This window comes from Mustela putorius, unplaced genomic scaffold (genome assembly GCF_011764305.1).
Source record: "Mustela putorius furo isolate JIRA1106 unplaced genomic scaffold, ASM1176430v1.1 tig00003862_pilon_pilon_pilon, whole genome shotgun sequence".
In the NCBI taxonomy this organism is placed as follows: domain Eukaryota; kingdom Metazoa; phylum Chordata; class Mammalia; order Carnivora; family Mustelidae; genus Mustela; species Mustela putorius.
In genome coordinates this window covers 2,515,475-2,535,423 of record NW_025422014.1, presented here as the reverse complement: position 1 = coordinate 2,535,423, position 19,949 = coordinate 2,515,475, and the positions used below count along the sequence as shown (strand labels likewise).

Below are 19,949 nucleotides of genomic sequence, written 5' to 3'. Positions count from 1 at the left end.
CATTTCTACCATTTTGACCAATTGCAATTTCATGCTGCATAATCTTCTAATCCTATATTTGCTCTGCTGCCATCATCCAACAGCTACAGTATCAGACAGGCCCATGTAATAAATCAACTTATTTAGAAAAATGGCATTCCAAGACAAAACTTCACATGAGAAGACTATTCAAAGCAAAACAATTCGTAGAAAATCAATGTGTAATATACCACTTTCTTATCAAACAGTGCCTCAAACTGGTGAAAAATATTTTTGGCACTTAAATTTCCATTTAATTCATAAATTCTGTTAATGAAATGAAAGCATATACCATATACTAAGTATTGAAGCAATCAGAAATCCCTAATAATATTCAAACTAGGGCAGATAAGAGAAGGGACATGAGTGCTATTAATTATACACATGGTAAAAGAACACAAAATACCATAAATGAGTCTTCACTTTCCCAAAAAGTAGACAGTGCAGTAGCCTCACTCATACCAAAATTTCTCAAGATGTTCCTCAAAGACCAATTTGTTAATGGAAAAATCAACTGCTAAAAGCATGAAAAAATATTTCTTTAATGTCATCTTATGTTACAATAAAATATAATCCTAATAAATTTCCATGTTTACGTTAAAGGAAAACACCTGAAAATGTAAGATAAAAGCAATCATGCAGCTTTTGTATAAGATGAGGTGTTCTGCACCTGGCGTGTCTTTGTGATATAAATTTATAAATCACAGGAACAAAGGAATACCTTATAAAAAGGTTCAAAAGGAAGGCAGCATGATTCTTAGTTTTCCATGAACTAATAATAACTCTTATTATGGGATAAAAATCCATTCTGCAATTAAGATTCTCTCTAGCTCAGTCAAAAACTTCCAGGTGGCATTATGGAACTTCTGCTATTTTTGGATTTGAAACCCTTCTTCAGATTTCTTAACATACATTCACATTTCAATCAAGATTCACTCAATGATAGGAGATGTTAATGCCTTGGTAATTTTATCTGAAAGGCAGACTGTTCGTTACTAGTTTTATTCAAAGATACATATTAAAGGCACCAAATAAGACTGAAGCAAAAAGGTAATCACTTATTATCTGCCTTTTGGTGCTTCCTTCCCTAAACAGACAAATTAGAAATACTTAGACAACACAGAGAGTTACTAAGTGCTAAAGGAAACCACAGATAAGTTTGCTTCTTTGAGGGTTTTTTTTTATCTGATTTGTTTCAATAAAGTGAAGATTAGATCACTCCAATTTAAATCCTACTGCAGTTGAGCTATAAAGTGTTGATATTACACTTCTACATCAATGGTTTGCTGACTTGGATTGTACACAGTAAACTTTTTAAAATGGAGAACAGTACAGGACTGTCAAGTTCTCATCTTGCCAAAAATAAAAATATGAAGCCAAAATTGTTTATTTTCATCATTTTATAAAGTAAAGATTATTTGAACATACCCTCCACAAATTAGGAAACAGTTTCAGAATGAAGGGTGGTTCTTTAAATTTAATAAAAGCATCTGTCTAGAAAAACTCTCTAAAATCTTTAATGTACACTACATTTGTCATTTCCCATGGACAAGGAAAAACTTTCTTGAACCAATTTGGGTAAAACCACTGTTTTGGAATGAATGTGGGTACACACACACACATAAATGTAAAGTGTTGAATAACAGATTGCAAATAGAAAAACACTTCACTTACAGTAACAAGATCTTATATAACCATTTGGGTAGTACAATAATAACCAATAAAAATACAAGTAGTAGTTTAGTTACACTGAAGGTTACTTCAATCACCTGATTTGTTTGTATTTACAAGTTCAAAAAAAGTCTAAAATTCTGTATTATCTGTAAAGACTTGGTTCATTTTAAGAAATCATAAGATTTTTCTTCTTTCGAACTCTAGACTCTTAAGAGAATGTCTACCAAATGGAAGTCAAAATATGTAAACCTACCTAATTCATACTCAAGTTCTAGACTGTCATGAAAAAACTGAGAAATATGATACACATGATTTAAGATACAATTCTATGTCAACTGCGAAATTACATAATAAATTATGGAAAATTAAATAAGAGACATACACTGAAAAATTACATGGTTTATCAATCAACAACCTTCATTAAGAACATAATATATAGAACAATCACAATCGCTTTAGAAACAGGAAAAAAATTACAGAATTCAGAGAATGGTCATTTTTCTCCAAACTGAACTTACATACAGAGTGATGGAGATTCCCTTAGCTTTACCTCCCTAAGATGGTTTAGATTTACCCTCTAATACCTTTTGACCAATGGAAAACCTAATGTATAGTCCTGTATATTAAGCCCTAAAAAGAATAAAAAGTTAAATCATTTTTCATGACTGATGGCTCAAGCCCACTCCATCAAAGACACACTGTATCATAAACCTAGCCTATCACATAACCTACACCTCAGTTAGAACTTAGCTTGAAGGACCTAAGGGCTGAGGCTGACCTTCAACCTGAGTAGTCAGCAAACATGCTGAGGTGAGATGTGTCCCATCTACAAAGCCTGCTGTTGAGATGCTTTAAGGGAAACTCCACTACCTTAACTCTTGAGTCACAGGCCACAGAGACTTCAAGGACATCATCACTCGAGAACCAGCTGAGGCTGGCAAAGCATCATTTTGGAGGCCTCGGCCGGACCCGTGCTGGTATGCATGTGTTGGATGTATAGTCATGATCCCTAGTTGATTTGTTTGCACTGAAGTTTCCTTTCTTGAGGCTTTCCAGGACGTTTCTGAGAAAATCATCCAGGCAACAAGGTACTGCCCCCCTGGAATCTCAATGCTCAATATTACATCTTGGGACAGGTGTAGCATCCAAAGCAGTCACGACTCTATCAGAAGTATTAGAGGCACAGGCTGTGCCACTCTGTGGCAGAAAACCTGGGCAGAGCTGGAAGTAATGGAGCCACTCCTCCATTTTCCTGAAAGGGAGGGAAGGGAGAAGGGGAGAAAGCAAAACAATATGGGAGGAAGGTAAAACCCACAAAAAAAAAAAAAAAAACAATGATTGGAACTGATGCACAAGAGAATAATAGAACCCCAAAACCCAAACAAGCTAAGGCTTCTAAATCACATAATACCAAAATAATGTCTTATGACCCTTTACACCTTCAACTACTGTAAGGAAGCAAAAATAAAATAAGGAATCACCCCGAAAATGCAAAGACAAACACCCAAGCAGGAAAAAGAGAGAAAGAGAAAGAGAAAGCCAAGAAAGCCTTTAGTTATTCTGATCCTATCTAGAAAAGAAATGCGTAAATGTTCCTTGTGTAATCACTCAAACAGAGAAAGAAAGTAAACTACCTTTTGCTGGTACATAAATCAATAATTCAAAACATTTAATTTCTAAAATAGGAGCAATCAATAGAGGGATCTGGTGCACCATGGAGGTTTTAGAGAAACAGCCATTACAAAAGCAACACAAAATTTTAGAGCCCCAATTCTGCCATTTGACAGATGAGGAAACAGGCGCAGAAAGGGAAAATGATGTGGCCAAAGAAACAAAGCTAGTTAGTGGCAAAGCAAGAAGTAGCACCTAAGATGAATCCTGAATCCTAAGATTCTCTAAACTTACTATGCTAGTGTTACAGTTTCTGCTCATTCACTACTACCATGCTTATGAGTACCTGGTGAATCTACAACAGTCACATTCTTAAAGATAACTGTATTTTATTAATTTCCAAATATGTATTTAGAAATGAAAGTATTGGAGCTTCAATTTTTAAAATTTTTTTTAAAAGTTCTAAACATCTTTAGTCCAGTATGCTCCATCTCTAAAGTGCTCTTGACAGGCCATCTCAGATACACCCCTATAATCTACTATTTTATCTTTTAAGAGGTTCTGAAAACAGGTTTAAAGAAAATTGCTAAGTAAAAAATACCAAAAACTATGGTGCACCCATACACAAAGATGACAAATTTTTTTAAAAAGTGTTTACATTTTGTGTACAATACAACAGAATTAGTTTAAACAGAGAATTCTGAATAAGATTATAGGTTTAAATGCATACCCTTTAGAGATACAAAATAAGTATATGCCATGCTCAAATACAATACCATATTCAAAATGCTGAGATGTAAAACAATTCAAATGACTACAGCCAAAGAATGTTAAAAACTTTTTGTGAAAACAAGGTTGAACCCATATTCTTCCAGTAAAGTGTGAGGCATTAACAAATGCTATATATACTTCAGGGTTAGTAAAAACAAGTATTTCAAACTGGGTGATGGACATTAAGGAAGGTATGTAATGTAATGAGCACTGGGTATTCTATAAGACTGAAGAATCATAGGCCTGTACCTCTGAAACCAATAATACATTATATGTTGACTAACTGAATTTAAATTAAAAAATGTTTAAAAAAAAAACCCCTAAAGTATTTCATAGAATTGCTATGGAATTCATCTTCAAAATCTATATTAGCATTTTTTAACTCCTTAGTTCAAAATTAGTATTCTTGATATGAACGCTTCTATAAAAAATGACTAAGGCATATGATCTGTACCCCAAAATGGTGGAGTTTATGAGATAATAATGATGTAACTAAAGAATCAAAAAGCTAAACAGTAGTTTCAAACATTTGTTAGTCATACGTCCTACAATGTTTGCAGTTACTGAAAAGCAGCACTGTTTCCCTTTTTAGTGAGGGTACCAGGAACATTAGTATCAAATAACTTTTTTAAAAAACTTAGTAGAAATATAAAAGCTGTATGAAATTAAGAACCCACAGTTTATTAGCAATTTATACACAGGCTATAATGTTTGACTAAATTCAAATAACAAAACGTGCATTCCCTGATTTTACGTAAAATCTAAAGCAGTTTTAGAGGAAATTTAAACAGGAAAAACTTTATTAACACTGATATAAATTTAGAAAATTTGATATTAAAGAGATAGTTTAATATTTTCTTATACTTGAAAGGTAAAAACAGGATTGTCTCCTCTCATTTTTATTTATAAACTTCAAAGCTAAAGACAAAGGAGACATATATTAAGTCAGAAAAATGAATCATTTTTGCTATCACTAGAAAATGCAAACTCCCTTTGTGGGGGTGGGGGGTGAGGGTGGGGCTATTTTCCATTCTCTAAAAAGTCCCAGTATCACCAAAGAACAGAGAACAGGAAAGAAGGCTAAACATAATGTTTAAATCTTAAGCAGAGAGATCAGTACTAATGACCATGTTTATTTCCTTGCTGAAAATCCTAGCATGAGAAAGAGATCTCATGACAACTGCAACCAGTTTAGGTATCTACAAATGGATCCTATATACAAGACTAGACATCTATATGTACTTAAATGACTTACAATACTTACCTGCACTACAAAAAACAGAGTAAACTGAAATGGAGTTACCTTAAAATTGCCAGGCATTTAAAACCCTTACTCAAACATAAAAACAAGTAAAATGCTTCATTTAAAATGCTAGCTTTGTTTTTCAAAATAATAAAGGAGAACCAAAGCAATTTTGGTAGCCAAACAGGACCACCATGAAAAAAAATATTTTACAGAGAAAAAATTATTCCAGATTTAGCAAATTCATATAAAAAATAAAAACATGTGTAGAAAATAAACATTCTAAAAAGTGCTTAAAATGGAAACCAAATGAAAAGTCTTTTGTTGAAGGGACCTGAGATATACCCAACCCATTAAACATTGCTGAGATCAGGTAAGCAATCATTAAATATCTTCATTAACATGAACAACATCCAGGAAAAATTAATTACTTTTGAAAATATGCTGAATTAATAGTACAGAACCTTTATCAACAGAATGCCTCAATACCTCCACCAAATCAGTAGGGAAAAAACAATCATTTGTGTATTTTCCAGTTGAAAAGTAAAGTATTACCAAATAACAAAATAATTGGAAATCTTTAAGGGTACGGTGTAGTCCCACTATAATTAAGTACAGAACTTCTATTAACAACAGACAATCTTTAAGCAATCTCCACATCAAATTTTGCTTTTATGTAAGTATTTAGCCCCACTGAGAAAGAAACTATGAGAAAACTATGGAGTATTATTAGACCCAATTAAGCATTCTTCAAATAGAAGGTAAATGTTTTTTGTGTGTGCCAGGGGAGGGTATCCATATAAAAATCTCAGCTTTTAGTCAAATTTGAATAAAAAAAAAGAATGCTTAGAAAAAATCTACAAATAAAGAACATACTGAAAATAATTCTTTCTCAGACTCCTCACTGATTTTAGTATGCAACCTCTAAAGACAAGCCTGGTTAATGACCCTCAACATTAACACTGTTAAACTTGAACAAACTAACATCTTATCACTGAGGCTAATTCACAGTATAGTTATTCAGATATAGGACATTAGAAAATGTCTAGTCAAAATTCCCCTTTTACAGAATCATAATGTATCTTCGAAGCCAGCTAACTGTAGAAATGCAATCATAATTTTAAAATTACATAAATAAATGTTTTTTCAATGAAAGAACCAATTTAAAATGCAATAGGTATTTGAAAGGTATTTGAAAGGCTACTTAATATAACAGCAAATTAAAATAACGGACTTTGTAAAATAACGGACGTGTAATTTAAATAACTTTACAAACTTTCAAAAAGTACATAAAGTCTAAACTATAAAATTCTAAGTAAATTCCCAATTATACAAAATTCAAACTATAAAGTTAGTCTACTATTTATATTTTTTTCTAAAAAGTTCAACCAAAAAAAAGCTAAACTGTCAATATATAATATTTTTTCATTGTTTATTATATAAATGCAATTTAACAGAAATTACTTTACAATTTAAACCACTCTACCTCACAACGGCATACATTTACTTTCAAATATGAATGATGCTACATAACAGTATGCTAAAACAACAAATTTATATATTCACACCTACTAAAATATTCAGGAAATGACTAAATTTTCTAAATGACTCCAAAAACTATCATAGCTTTAAAAATAGAAAAGACAGAAACAGTAGTGCAATCCACTGTAAAACTCTCCCATAAATTTATATATAAGTATATATTTCATATATAAGTATATATGTTTAGGGAATTATAAAGTATTTACTTCCTCAATATCAGAAATATCAAAACTTCTTTGGTTAAAAACTAACCTCCATATCCTGATTTTAACAAATTCTTTCAACTTTCATGAAAAGATGCATTATAATTAACATTTAATTAACATTAAATGCTTGAACAAGAAAAAAGTTTTATAGAAATTTATTGCATCCAAATACTTAAGCATTGGCATTAATACACTATTTACCTCTCCATAAATGTCAAAACTGAAAATGTATTAACATTGCTAAAAGTCAAAGCATTTGAAATGTATACACAATTTATACACAATTACACAATTGTGTACAAATTTACACACAATCACAATATGCTGTATACTAAAATATGCTGTATACTCAAAAATGTGAAATGGTAACTATAATTCCAAGTCTTAATCATGATCTGCAAATAAATTTTTAAAAGTGCATATTCAAATATGCTCAAATACATCATCTATGCAAAAACAGTTCCAGTGGGTATTTGTATGCCCACCGTGGGTATTAGATACCTCTTTGTTATGCTGAAAATGAAACAAGTTACTAATGATATATTTTATAATGGCACACTGAAATAAGTATAATGAAAAACATGTTCAAGATAAAATTCATTTTTCTCAAAAATACTGAACAGTGTTGTATTTTTTAATCAAAAATACAAGATGGAATTAAATATACCTTTCAATAAAATATCTGCCAGTTACAGAGAGATATAATCAAGCAACTTAAAAGATGAAAATCATATTCATATTTTGACAAGTTCTAACTTAAATATAAAATTATCATACCTCAATGACACTCATTTGGTGGCTAAATAGGAGATTAAGGTTCATCATGTATGTAGTTAAAATAGAATATAGCATGCTTAAAGCATTATTAGCCTTTTAATAACATTTGAGCCCTCATGGTTTACAGGAAAACAAAATAGTAGTCTAAATAAATAAAGAGGAATTAAAGCATTTTAAAAGAGATTTTTTTAAATGCTTTCATAATCTTGCTATCATGTACTATAAAACTTGCTGATGAATAAAATATATGCCTTTACCAATCCATTCTGGACCCCACCTCATCTCATAAAATAAGTGGATATATGTATTTTTTAATAAAAAAAAATTAGTAGGTAAGCAGCATCTGAATCATTGTGCACATGACTGATCTCTATTTAAAAGTACAAAATAAAATTGTTCATTTACCTTAATAAAAACATTCTCCTATTAGAAAAATGCTGATCTTAAAAACAAAAAACTCTATCAGCATCAACAAGATATAGAAAACAGAGCTACAATAACAGCTGGCTCACAGCATTTACTAACTCAAAGTTAATTTCCTACAAAATATTGACACAAAAATTACATGCATATTTTCATGTTTTCTTAATATTATAACTTACTATTAGAAATAAATGGATGGTTAATAGAATGTTCTTTAGTAAAACCATTAAGTCTATCATTGATAATAGGTGTTAGAATTAATCAGGGAAAATTTCATCCAACCTTTCATTTTAGAAATCAGAAACTTTTGGTAGAATCACTTGCATACAATCACACAGACAAAAGAAGTTAAAACTAGAAATCAGATATTCTTATCCCCATTATTCTAAAATTCCACCTACTATACCACACGATCTTGTTGAAGATTATGAGTGTGGGATATACTGTATTTCAGGAAGGGTTTAAGAGATAGGTAGAAAAATTAGGGTTATATTCTTTAATACATTTCCATTATTCTTCATTGTTAGGATATGGATGTGTCTTTGTATTTTTTTCTTCTCCCAGCCATCCCTCAGGTTAAGTGAATCTGTAAAGGCTACACTGTTTACTTCTAACCTACTGTGTCTTATTAAAATTAATACTATCATACTATTTTATTTGAAAAATGGTTAAAATCCAAATCGGTCTGGACCCTTTATAAATTGATACTTAGTTTGAAAAGAATTTCTTAATCTTACATATCAGAGCAATCTCCTTTTCATCACTTTGAATGGGTCTTAATAAACAGGACCACCATATTAGATGGCAATTAAAAACAATAATCAGATATTGAGGAGATAGATGTCTGTTGTCACCATTTATTGAAATGATTTATTTTCATCAATAAAATACTCTGCCAAAATTAAAATATTCTCAAAAAATTATCACAGTTTACATGGGAATGTTAAATTGACAGTGCTGCATTTATAACACACCCTATGCTAGGTGTGTTAATATTTATATTTACTTTCTCTTAAGGTTTCTGAGTTCTAGCCCATTTTCTGGCCTTTCTTTCAAACTTGCAGGAAGACTGTGAGCGAGTCTTTCTAAGGCAGGCACTCCTGGTTTTTACAACCGGTTTGTGGTTCCGTTGCTGCTGTTTGTGCCCACGCCTAGGGTGTGTTATAATCTTTTTAAAGTCCTTACAGATGGAATCATACCTATTCTCAGGATCATTGTCGTCATCATCATCATCCACTGTGACAGGCACTGATTTAGATAAGGCTTCATCTCCTTGAGGGGAAAAAAGTGCACTTAAAATTAGCTTTAAATTATCTATGTAAGTAAAATCATGTAAAATAAAACTGAAAGCCAAAAACGTCAGAACACCTAGTGGGTTCTAAACTGTACTCTGGTTCCAAAACATGAGTAAAAAATGTACAGGGAAAGCACAATGGGGAATTTATGAAGTACCAGCAGTAAAACAATAGTTGGATTTTATATATTGCAAAGTTCCTTCCCAGAATACAACAGTTTTAAAGCTAATCCTTCCCAGTAACAAGTCTTCATCAATCTAGCAACACAGTACCATAACTTTCTTGCTGAAATTAGCTTTGTAGTGATCCATTTTAAGTTTGAAGTTAACAGATGTCTTAACCTGTTAAAACTGAAGAATAATAAAATTGCTATTAATATTTTGGTAGTAGGAAGTAAAATATACTTAAATCTGTATCATAGTCATGATCAGAATTATCCAGAAATATATTCAAGTACAGTATAAGTATAGATTTCCTTCTAAAAAGCCACACTACTATCCTTTGATTAAAAATCTAAAGAGGTTAAGTAAGATTGGTGCTCTTTACTGTATATAAAATTTACCTGAAAAACAAACTTACATACTGACCTCTAATTAATACTATGTAGGCTGAAATAATTAGGCTGAAATAATTAGGGAACAGTACACTGACGTTTATTTACCATTTATTTTGAAATGCATCAAGGATTTTAAGGGCATTACATTGAGTGAAAAAAGCCAATCTCTAAAGGTTACACACTCCATGATTCCACCCCAAAGTAACAAAATTAGAGATAAAAATGAAATTAACACTTGTCAGGGGTTAAGAATGGGGATAAGCATGGGGATGTGTATAAGGGTAGTACAAGGGAACATTGTGGTAATGGAATAAGTTGAGTATCTTGGCTGTAGTACTGGTTATAAAAAGCTACACATGTGGTAACTGCACAGAACTATACTTACATATACATACACACAGAAACAAATCAGTGCATGGAAAAACTGGTGAAACTGCAGTAACTCTTCAGCTTCCTGGATTTGATACTGTATTACAGTTATACAAGATGTCACCACTGGGGGAAACTCAATGAAGGATATTGTTCCAGACCGCCCTATATATATATATATATATATATATATATATATATATATATATATATATTGGCAATGTCCCGTGAATTTATAATTAATTCAAAATGAACAGTTAAAAGGCAAAAAAAAAAATAGGTACACTGATGGATAAACAGAAGGATATATAAACAGATATGTGATAAAGCAAACACACTACAATGTTAATGACAAACTTTTCTGTATATTCACTGCTTTGAGGGCACCGGGGTAGCTCAGTCAGTTGTGTCTGACTTTTGATTTCAACTCAGGTCATGATCTCAGGGTCATGAGACTGAGCCCCACATCAGGCTCTGTGCTAAGCATGGAACCTCCTTGAGATTCTCTCTCCCTCTCCCTCCCCCAGCTCAAGCTCTCTCTCGTTCTCTAAAATAAATAAATAAAACTCAAAAAAATAAAACTGCTTTATAATAAAATATACAGAGAACATGGTGGGAGGAAAAAGATCCATAAAGAACACAGAAAGCTATAGGTTCAGGACAGAAATATTCTAAATACAGAAAGGCAAAAATAAATCTTGGAATATCCTACCAAACTCACAATAAATACCTCAAGCAGACCAGTCTTCAAATGAAATATTACTAGTAATATTACTGTCATTCCCCTAATGCACTTTTCAAAATCTGACACACCCTTCAAAGTTGAGTTCAAATGTCACCTGTTCCTCTAAGTCTTCCTCTAATATTTAGATTAAATGGCCCACTTGCTATTTATTACATAGCCCCATTTTAGTTTTATATGTTTCTTCTGGTGTTTTTTTAAATAATGACTTATCTATATCTATCTTATTCACTGGACTGCAATATTCTAGGACCATATTCTTCACTCTGGTTGCTCATGTCATTCTCAAGTCCCAATTTTTCTAGTAAACTATTATACCTCATAATAGGATACCCAACTATGGCTGAATAAACTGGAATCACCTACACATATGGGAGCAGGGGAACCCTTTTAAAAGTTCAAAAATATTGTTCCCTTAATTAAGCTCGACACATTGGGAAAATATACTATGTTTATATATGCATATAAACAAATTATTAAGGAATGCCACTTGTGCATAGAGCTTCTTGCTCAATGGGGAGCCTGTTTCTCCTTCTACCTGCCAACACCCTTGTGCATTCCCAAGATCTTGTGCACTCTCTCTCTGAGAAATAAATAAATAAAATCTTTTAAAAAATTAAAGTAAAAGGAATGCCACTTATCTTTTGGCTCACACCCAAACTTTTCTTGAAACAGTATTTTTGGGGTACCTGGGTGGCTCAGGTCATGATCTCAGGATCCTGGGACTGAGCCTGCCATCAGGCTCTCTGCTCAGCAGGGAGCCTGATTCCCCTCCCTCCACCTGCCTCTCTGCCTACTTGTGATCTTGTCTGTCAAATAAATAAATAAAATCTTTTAAAAAAACACAGAACTTTTTATAGTGCTTATTTTCAACCCTTCATAATCTTTTCTGCTTAAACATTTTTACAAAGGCCCATTTTTAGACATGTTAATTCCCGAGCAAAATTATCTTCTTTTTATCATCTAAAGTAATCAGTTCCAAGAAATATCCAGGGTAAAGAAAATCCAATCCAAAGAACAAGGCTGGGCTTATTCCACCAAACAGTTGAGAGACTGGCATTTGCAGAAGAGCTCAATTCTCAAGGCTTCTGTGGATATACACGCATGAAAAAAGGATCACCTCCTAAACAGCATGATGATCCTTCAGAACAAAGTTACATGGAACACAATGATCAAAATGGAACACAGTGATCTACACCAGTGCTCAGGTAAGGAATTATTGAGAAATGCACTCTACAAGTATTTGCCATACACTGCCATCTCTTCTTAAGATCCAATGAATACATACTACTTATTACACTATGTATTAATAGTTCCAAACAGGAGAGATATATCGTGGAATCCTCTCATATGTGTTTTGGGGAAATGAAAATTAGCAATTGAAATCAAACATGCTGATTTCACTAGGGAAGCTGTTTAATGATGGAAATCAGTTTTCCAAAGTTTAAGATAAATCAATAGCCTACAATTTGCCAATGAGAATACTCCATAACTCACAATTTATTATTCTTATACTCTAATCCTTAATAAGAGCTTTCCCAACAAACCTGATAACAAAACATTGATATGCTATCAAAGTAAGTATTAGATGGTACTTTGAATACAATCTCTTATACTACCATATAGCTGAGCCTTGAACATGGCTTTGAACTGCACAAGTCCATTTATACATGGATTTCTTTTCTGCAGTACAACAATGTAACTATTTTCTCTTCCTTATGATTTTCTTGTTATTTCCTTTTCTCTAGCTTACTTTAATGAAATAAAATAGTATATAAAATATACAAAATACGTATTAATCATCTATTTATGTCATTGGTAAGGCTTCCAGTCAACACCAGGCTATTAAGAGTTAAGTATTTGAAAAGTGAAAGGCTAAACATCGGTTTTTGACTGAACAGAGGATGAGCATCCCTAACCTCTACATTCTTCAAGGGTCAACCAAAATTCTTAAATCAAGGCTCTCAGAACTAAGTTTACAAATTGTTGCCAAAGTTCATTTGGCAGCAAAACCTGATCTAAACTGTTTATTCCTTTAAGTATGAATGTTCACATGTTTTCCTGCAAAAATACTAATTTGTTTAATTATGGGAGTGTTGCCTCACAAGCAATTGGATCTATTACATAATATATGCTAACTAATTGATACTATCTTTCTAAAACTTGAAAATTCTGAAACACACTGGGTCTGACCATTTTGGGGACAGTAGTTAAAAGCCATACAGGCAAAAATCCATACAGGCATCTGATACAGCAATGCATTAAACAGAATATGCCATGAAAATCACGCCTGCTTTTCAAAACAACTCATCAGATAAACATTCCATATAAGGAATGTAAAGTTTTATTTAAAAGCAACATTCAGGGATGTCTGGGTGACTCAGCTGGTTAAGTGTCTGCCTTCAGCTCAGGTCATGATCCCAGGATGCTGGGATGGAGCCCTGTGTCAGGCTTCTTGCTTAGCAGGGAGTCTGCTTCTCCCTCTCCCTCTGCCCCACCCACCCGCCACTGATTCTCTCTCCTCTCTCTCTCTAATAAAATCTTTTAAAGAAATAAAAATAAAAATAAATTAAAATTTTAAAAAGAAATATTCAAATTAAATGCACAAAGCCCAACTGGGATAAAGTGAAAATTTAAACATTCTAGCCCTGCTAGGAACACATTTATATCTAAAATCTACTTTATAAATTTTTAAAAATAAAGTTCAGGTGGATTTCTGTGAAGATGGTGGAGCAGAGGGGTCCCAGGTTAACCTTATTCTGTGGTTACATCTACATAACAGCCACATCAGTGCAAATAAAAGAACATGTTCTGAAGACTGACAGACTCTCCACAGCTAAATGTACAGACAAGGCCACCATAAAGAGGGTAGAAAGGATGAACATGGAGTGGAAGGCAAAGTGACCTGTGGAGCTGTCAGAGGAAAGGAAGGATGCCACGGACACATACAGAGAAGAGCAGACCCCATGCTATGCACCCCCGGCATGGAAGACCCACACACTGGGAGGCAAATCTCAATGACATTTGGCTTTCAAAACCAGAGGGACCTAACTTTCCAAGAACTTACAATGGGTGGGACTTCACACATTAAATATTAAAAATCAGCAGGCTCCACTTTGGAAGAACCAGGGAGCAGTAGGAAATTGAGTCCCCATCCTTAAGAGACAGCACAACAAACCAACCCCACTGAGATACAGCATACAAACAGCAGTTTGAGAAGGGCCTGGGGTATATGAGAAGGTGGTTTCTTTGCTAACTTCAGAGCATGTACTGCAAGGGCAGGCATAACTGGGAGAGTTCTGCAAGACCAAAAAGCTGGCAGGTGTCATTTCCCTCACGACTCCTACAGGAACCAGGATAGCACTAACTCTCTAGACATACCTTGCTGAAAGTATGGCCCACCCCACTATGTCTTCTGTAGACTTATCCCCTCCACACCAGTCTGCACTATGGACAGTTTAATCAGTTGCCTGCAAGACATCTTGCACATGGGAGTGGCATCGATGTTCCCGGCACCACACAAAACCTGCCCCCATGTTCTTTTACAGACAGCCCCCACCAACATACCCTTGGCAGAAGACCATCCAAAGACGTGATACAAACTAGGCAGTGTGCTTACAGCCCCAAAAGTGGCCAGCACCACTTCAAAATGACTCCTGCCCAGGAGCAGAGGGAAGAATAAGGACAAACATGAGTCAAAACTGTGCCCCAGCAGCAGGGTGAGGGCAGACATCTAGTCTGATCGCAGGCTCAGGCTACCAACAAAAACTTCTCAGGAGGGGCACCCAGGAGGCTCAGTGGGTTAAGGCCTCTGCCTTCGCCTCAGGTCATGATCCCAGAATCCTGGGATTGAACCCCGCTTTGAGCTCTCTGCTCAGCCGAGAGCCTGCTTCCTTCCTCTCTTTCTACCTGTTTCAATGCCTACTTGTGATCTCTGTCAAATAAATAAATAAAATCTTTAAAAACAAAACAAAACAAAACTTCTCAGGAGACAATGTGGGGAGAACACCCTGTAGTTCTGAGCTACCACATTTCTGATAAATGCCTGGCATGACTCAACTCAAGCCCAAGGCAAACATCAGGCTGGCCCATAAGAACACAGGGACCAAACGCTGCCCACAAGAGACAAACAGAGCCATTGCAGATGAATAGAATGAAGGCAAAAAAGGCTCACCCATAAAATTAAGGTAAAACAACACCCAAAGCAGGCAATCCAGAAGTGTCACATGTCAAGGACACCACACTGTAGGGCACTACAGAACCTGCTCTTCATAAGACCACTACTTACAAGAGCATGTGGCTAACATGTAGAAAAAGACACAGAGAACTGGACAATATGAGGAGAAGAAGGAATATGGCCCAACTGAAAGAACATGACAAAACCACAGCAAGAGAGCTAAACAAAACAGAGATAACTAATACGCCTCAAGGAGAATTTAAATTAATGGTCATAAAGATACTCACCAGAATTGAGAAAAGAGTGGAGAACCTCACTGAGATACTCAACAAAGAAGTAGAAAAAAAACAAAGAGGTAGAAAACAAAACCAATAAGAGACGAAGAACTCAGTAACTAAAATTGAATATATATTAGAGAGAATAAATAGTACAATAAAGGGCAGTCAAGATGGCGGAGAAGTAGCAGGCAGAGACTACATCAGGTAGCAGGAGATCAGCTAGATAGCTTATCTAAAGATTGAAAACACTTACAAATCCAATGGGAGATCAAATAGAAGAAGAACAGCAACTCTAGAAACAGAAAATCAACCACTTTCTGAAAGGTAGGACTGGAGGAGAAGTGAATCCAAAGCCAAAGACCGCGGTGGGAGGGGCCAACTCCTGGCAAGCAGCAGAGCAACAGAGCACTAAATCAGGACTTTTAAAAGTCTGTTCCGATGAGGGACATCGCTCCAGAGGCTAAAACGGGGTGCAGCCCAAGCAGGGTCAGTGTGGCCTCAAGTCCCGCAGGGTCACAGAAGGATCGAGGGTGTCTGAGTGTCGCAGAGCTTGCAGGTATTAGAACAGGGAAGCCGGCTACAGAGACAGAGCTGAGGAGTGAGCTCTCACCTCAGGGTTACCTTGAACCAGTCGCAGGCTTGAAGAGCTCGGAGCGCGGCCGGAGGCCAGGGAGACGGGAGTAATTGGGTGCTATTCTCTGAGGGCGCACTGAGGAGTGGGGCCCCGAGCTCTCGGCTCCTCTAGGCCAGAGACTGGGAGGCCGCCATTTTCATTCCCATCCTCCAGAACACTACGGAAGGCATTCTGGGAACAAAAGCTCCCAAAAGTGAACCCGAGCTGATTACTCAGCCTGGCCCCCGGTAAGGGCGGTGCAATTCCGCCTGCAGCAAAGACACTTGAGAATCACTACAACAGGCCCCTCCCTCAGAAGATCAACAAGAAATCCAGCCAGGACCAAGTTCACCTACCAAGGAGTGCAGGTTCAATACCAAGGAGAGCAGCGGATTTCCAGAGGAGGAGAAAGCAAAGCACGGAACTCGTGCCTTTCTCCCCATTATTCTTTAGTCTTGCAGTTAAATTAATTTTTTTTTCAATTTTTGTTTTCTTCTTCTGCTAAATTTTTAACTTTACCCTTTTCTTTTTTAACATTTTTAACTAGTTTATCTAATATATATATACATATATAAATATTATCCTTTTTTATATTTTCTTCTTTATTTGTTTTCTTAACTGTTTCTTTTTTTTCCTGAACCTCTTTTTATCCCCTTTCACCCCCCCATGATTTGGGATCTCTTCTGATTTTATTAAAGTGTATTTTCCTGGCATCAATGCCACCCTTTTACTATTTTATTTGCTCCTTCATATACTCTTATCTGGACAAAATGACAAGGCTTAAAAATTCACCACAAAAGAAAAAAAAAAAAAAAAGAACAAGAAGCAGTACCGAAGGCTAGGGACCTAATTAATACAAGCATTGGTAATATGTCAGATCTAGAGTTCAGAATGACGATTCTCAAGGTTCTAGCTGGGCTCGAAAAAGGCATGGAAGATATTAGAGAAACCCTCTCAGGAGATATAAAAGCCCTTTCTGGAGAAATAAAAGAGCTAAACATGACAAAGTTGAAATCAGAAAAGCTATTTATGAGGTGCAATAAAAAATGGAGGCTCTCACTGCTAGGATAAATGAGGCAAAAGAAAGAATTAGCGATGTAGAAGACCAAATGACAGAGAATAAAGAAGCTGAGCAAAAGAGGGACAAACAACTACTGGACCACGAGGGAAGAATTTGAGAGATAAGTGACAACATAAGATGAAACAACATTAGAATAATTGGGGTTCCAGAAGAAGAAGAAAGAGAGAGGGGAACAGAAGGTATATTGGAAAGAATTATTGGAGAATTTCCCTAATATGGCCAAGAGAACAAGCATCAAAATACAGGAGGTGCAGAGAACACCCCTCAAAATCAACAAAAATAGGTCCACACCCCGTCACCTAATAATATAATTTGCAAATCTTAGTGACAAAGAGAAAATCCTGAAAGCAGCCCGGGAAAAGAAGTCTGTAACATACAATGGGAAAAATATTAAATTGCCAGCAGACTTATCCACAGAGACCTGGAAGGCCAGAAAGAGCTGGCATGATATATTCAGAGACTAAACGAAAAACATGCAGCCAAGAATACTATATCCAGCTAGGCTATCATTGAAAATAGAAGGAGAGATAAAAATCTTCCAGGACAAACAAAAACTGAAAGAATTTGCAAACACCAAACCCGCTCTACAGGAAATACTAAAAGGGGTCCTCTAAGCAAAGAGAGACCCTAAAAGTAGTAGATCAGAAAGGAACAGAGACAATATAAAGTAACAGTCACCTTTCAGGCAATACAATGGCACTAAATTCATATCTCAATACTTACCATGAATGTAAATGGGCTAAATGCCCCAATCTAAAGACACAGGGTATCAGAGTGGAAAAAAAAACAAAACCCATCTATATGTTGCCTATAAGAAACGCATTTTAGTCCCGAAGACACCTCCAGATTTAAAGTGAGGGGGTGGAAAAGAATTTACCATGCTAATGGACATCAGAAGAAAGCAGGAATGGCAATCCTTATATCAGATCAATTAGATTTTAAGCCAAAGACTATAATAAGAGATGAGGAAGGACACTATATCATACTCAAAGGGTCTGTCCAACAAGAAGATCTAACAATTTTAAATATCTATGCCACCGACGTGGGAGCAGCCAACTATATAAACCAATTAATAACAAAATCAAAGAAACACATCAGCAATAATACAATAATAGTAGGGGACTTTAACACTACCCTCACTGAAATGGACAGATCATTCAAGCAAAAGATCAGCAAGGAAATAAAGGCCTTAAACGACACACTGGACCAGATGGACATCACAGATATATTCAGAACATTTCATCCCAAGGCAACAGAATACACGTTCTTCTCCAGTGCACATGGAACGTTCTCCAGAATGGTTCACATCCTGGGTCCTAAATCAGGTCTCAACTGGTATCAAAAGATTGGGATCATTTCCTGCATATTTTCACAGCACAATGCTCTGAAGCTAGAACTCAATTACAAGAGAGGATAGTTGGAAAGAGCCCAAATACATGGAGACTAAACAGCATACTTTTAAAGAATGAATGGGTCAACCAGGAAATTAATGGTTCAAAATCTGTGAGACACAGGAAAGGCAGTCCTGAGAGGAAAATATATAGCAGTACAAGCCTTTCTCAAGAAACAAGAAAGGTCTCAAGTACACAACCTAACCCTACACCTAAAGGAGCTGGAGAAAGAACAAGAAAGAAACCCTAAACCCAGCAAGAGAAGAGAAATCATAAAGATCAGAGCAGAAATCAATGAAATAGAAACCAAAAAAGCAATAGAGCAAATCAACGAAACTTGGAGCTGGTTCTTTGAAAAAATAAGATTGATAAACCCCTGGCCAGACTTATCAAAAAGAAAAGAGATAAGACCAAAATAAATAAAATCATGAATGAAAGAGGAGAGATCACAACTAACACCAAAGAAATACAAACAATTATAAGAACATACTATGAGCAACTCTACGCAAACAAATTTGAAAATCTGGAAGAAATGGATGCATTCCTAGTGACATATAAACTACCACAACTGAACCAGGAAGAAATAGAAAACCTGAATAGACCCATAACCAGTAAGGAGACTGAAACAGTCATAAAAAATCTCCAAACAAGGGGCGCCTGAGTGGCTCAGTGGGTTAAGCCGCTGCCTTCGGCTCAGGTAATGATCTCAGAGTCCTGGGATCGAGCCCCGCATGGGGCTCCTCTGCTCAGTGGGGGGCCTGCTTCCTCCTCTCTCTCTCTGCCTGCCTCTCTGCCTGCTTGTGATCACTGTCAAATAAATAAATAAAATCTTTAAAAAAAATCCAAACAAACAAAAGCCCAGGGCCAGGTGGCTTCCCAGGAGAATTCTACCAAACATTTAAAGAAGAAGTAATTCTTATTCTCCTGAAACTGTTCCAAAAAATAGAAATGGAAGGAAAACTTCCAAACTCATTTTATGAGGCCAGCATCACCTTGATCCCAAAATGAGACAAGGATCCCATCAAAAAAGAGAACTACAGACCAATATCCTTAATAAACACAGATGCGAAAATTCTCACCAAAATACTAGCCAATACAATCCAACAGTACATTAAAAGGATCATTCACCACGACCAAGTGGGATTTATTCCAGGGCTGCAAGGTTTCTTCAACATCCACAAA

General features: G+C 35.4%; 1 protein-coding gene across 7 annotated transcripts in view; it reads right to left on the bottom strand.

Annotated features, from left to right (window-relative positions):
- ATRX (ATRX chromatin remodeler) overlaps positions 1-19,949 on the bottom strand; it is a 298,793-nt gene that overhangs the window by 173,211 nt on the left and 105,633 nt on the right. For all 7 annotated transcript variants that reach the window (XM_004777108.3, XM_013048169.2, XM_004777110.3 and 4 more), the window contains one exon: positions 9,465-9,537. In XM_004777108.3, coding sequence (XP_004777165.1) covers positions 9,465-9,537 — 73 coding nt within the window. The remainder of the gene's footprint in view (positions 1-9,464; positions 9,538-19,949) is intronic.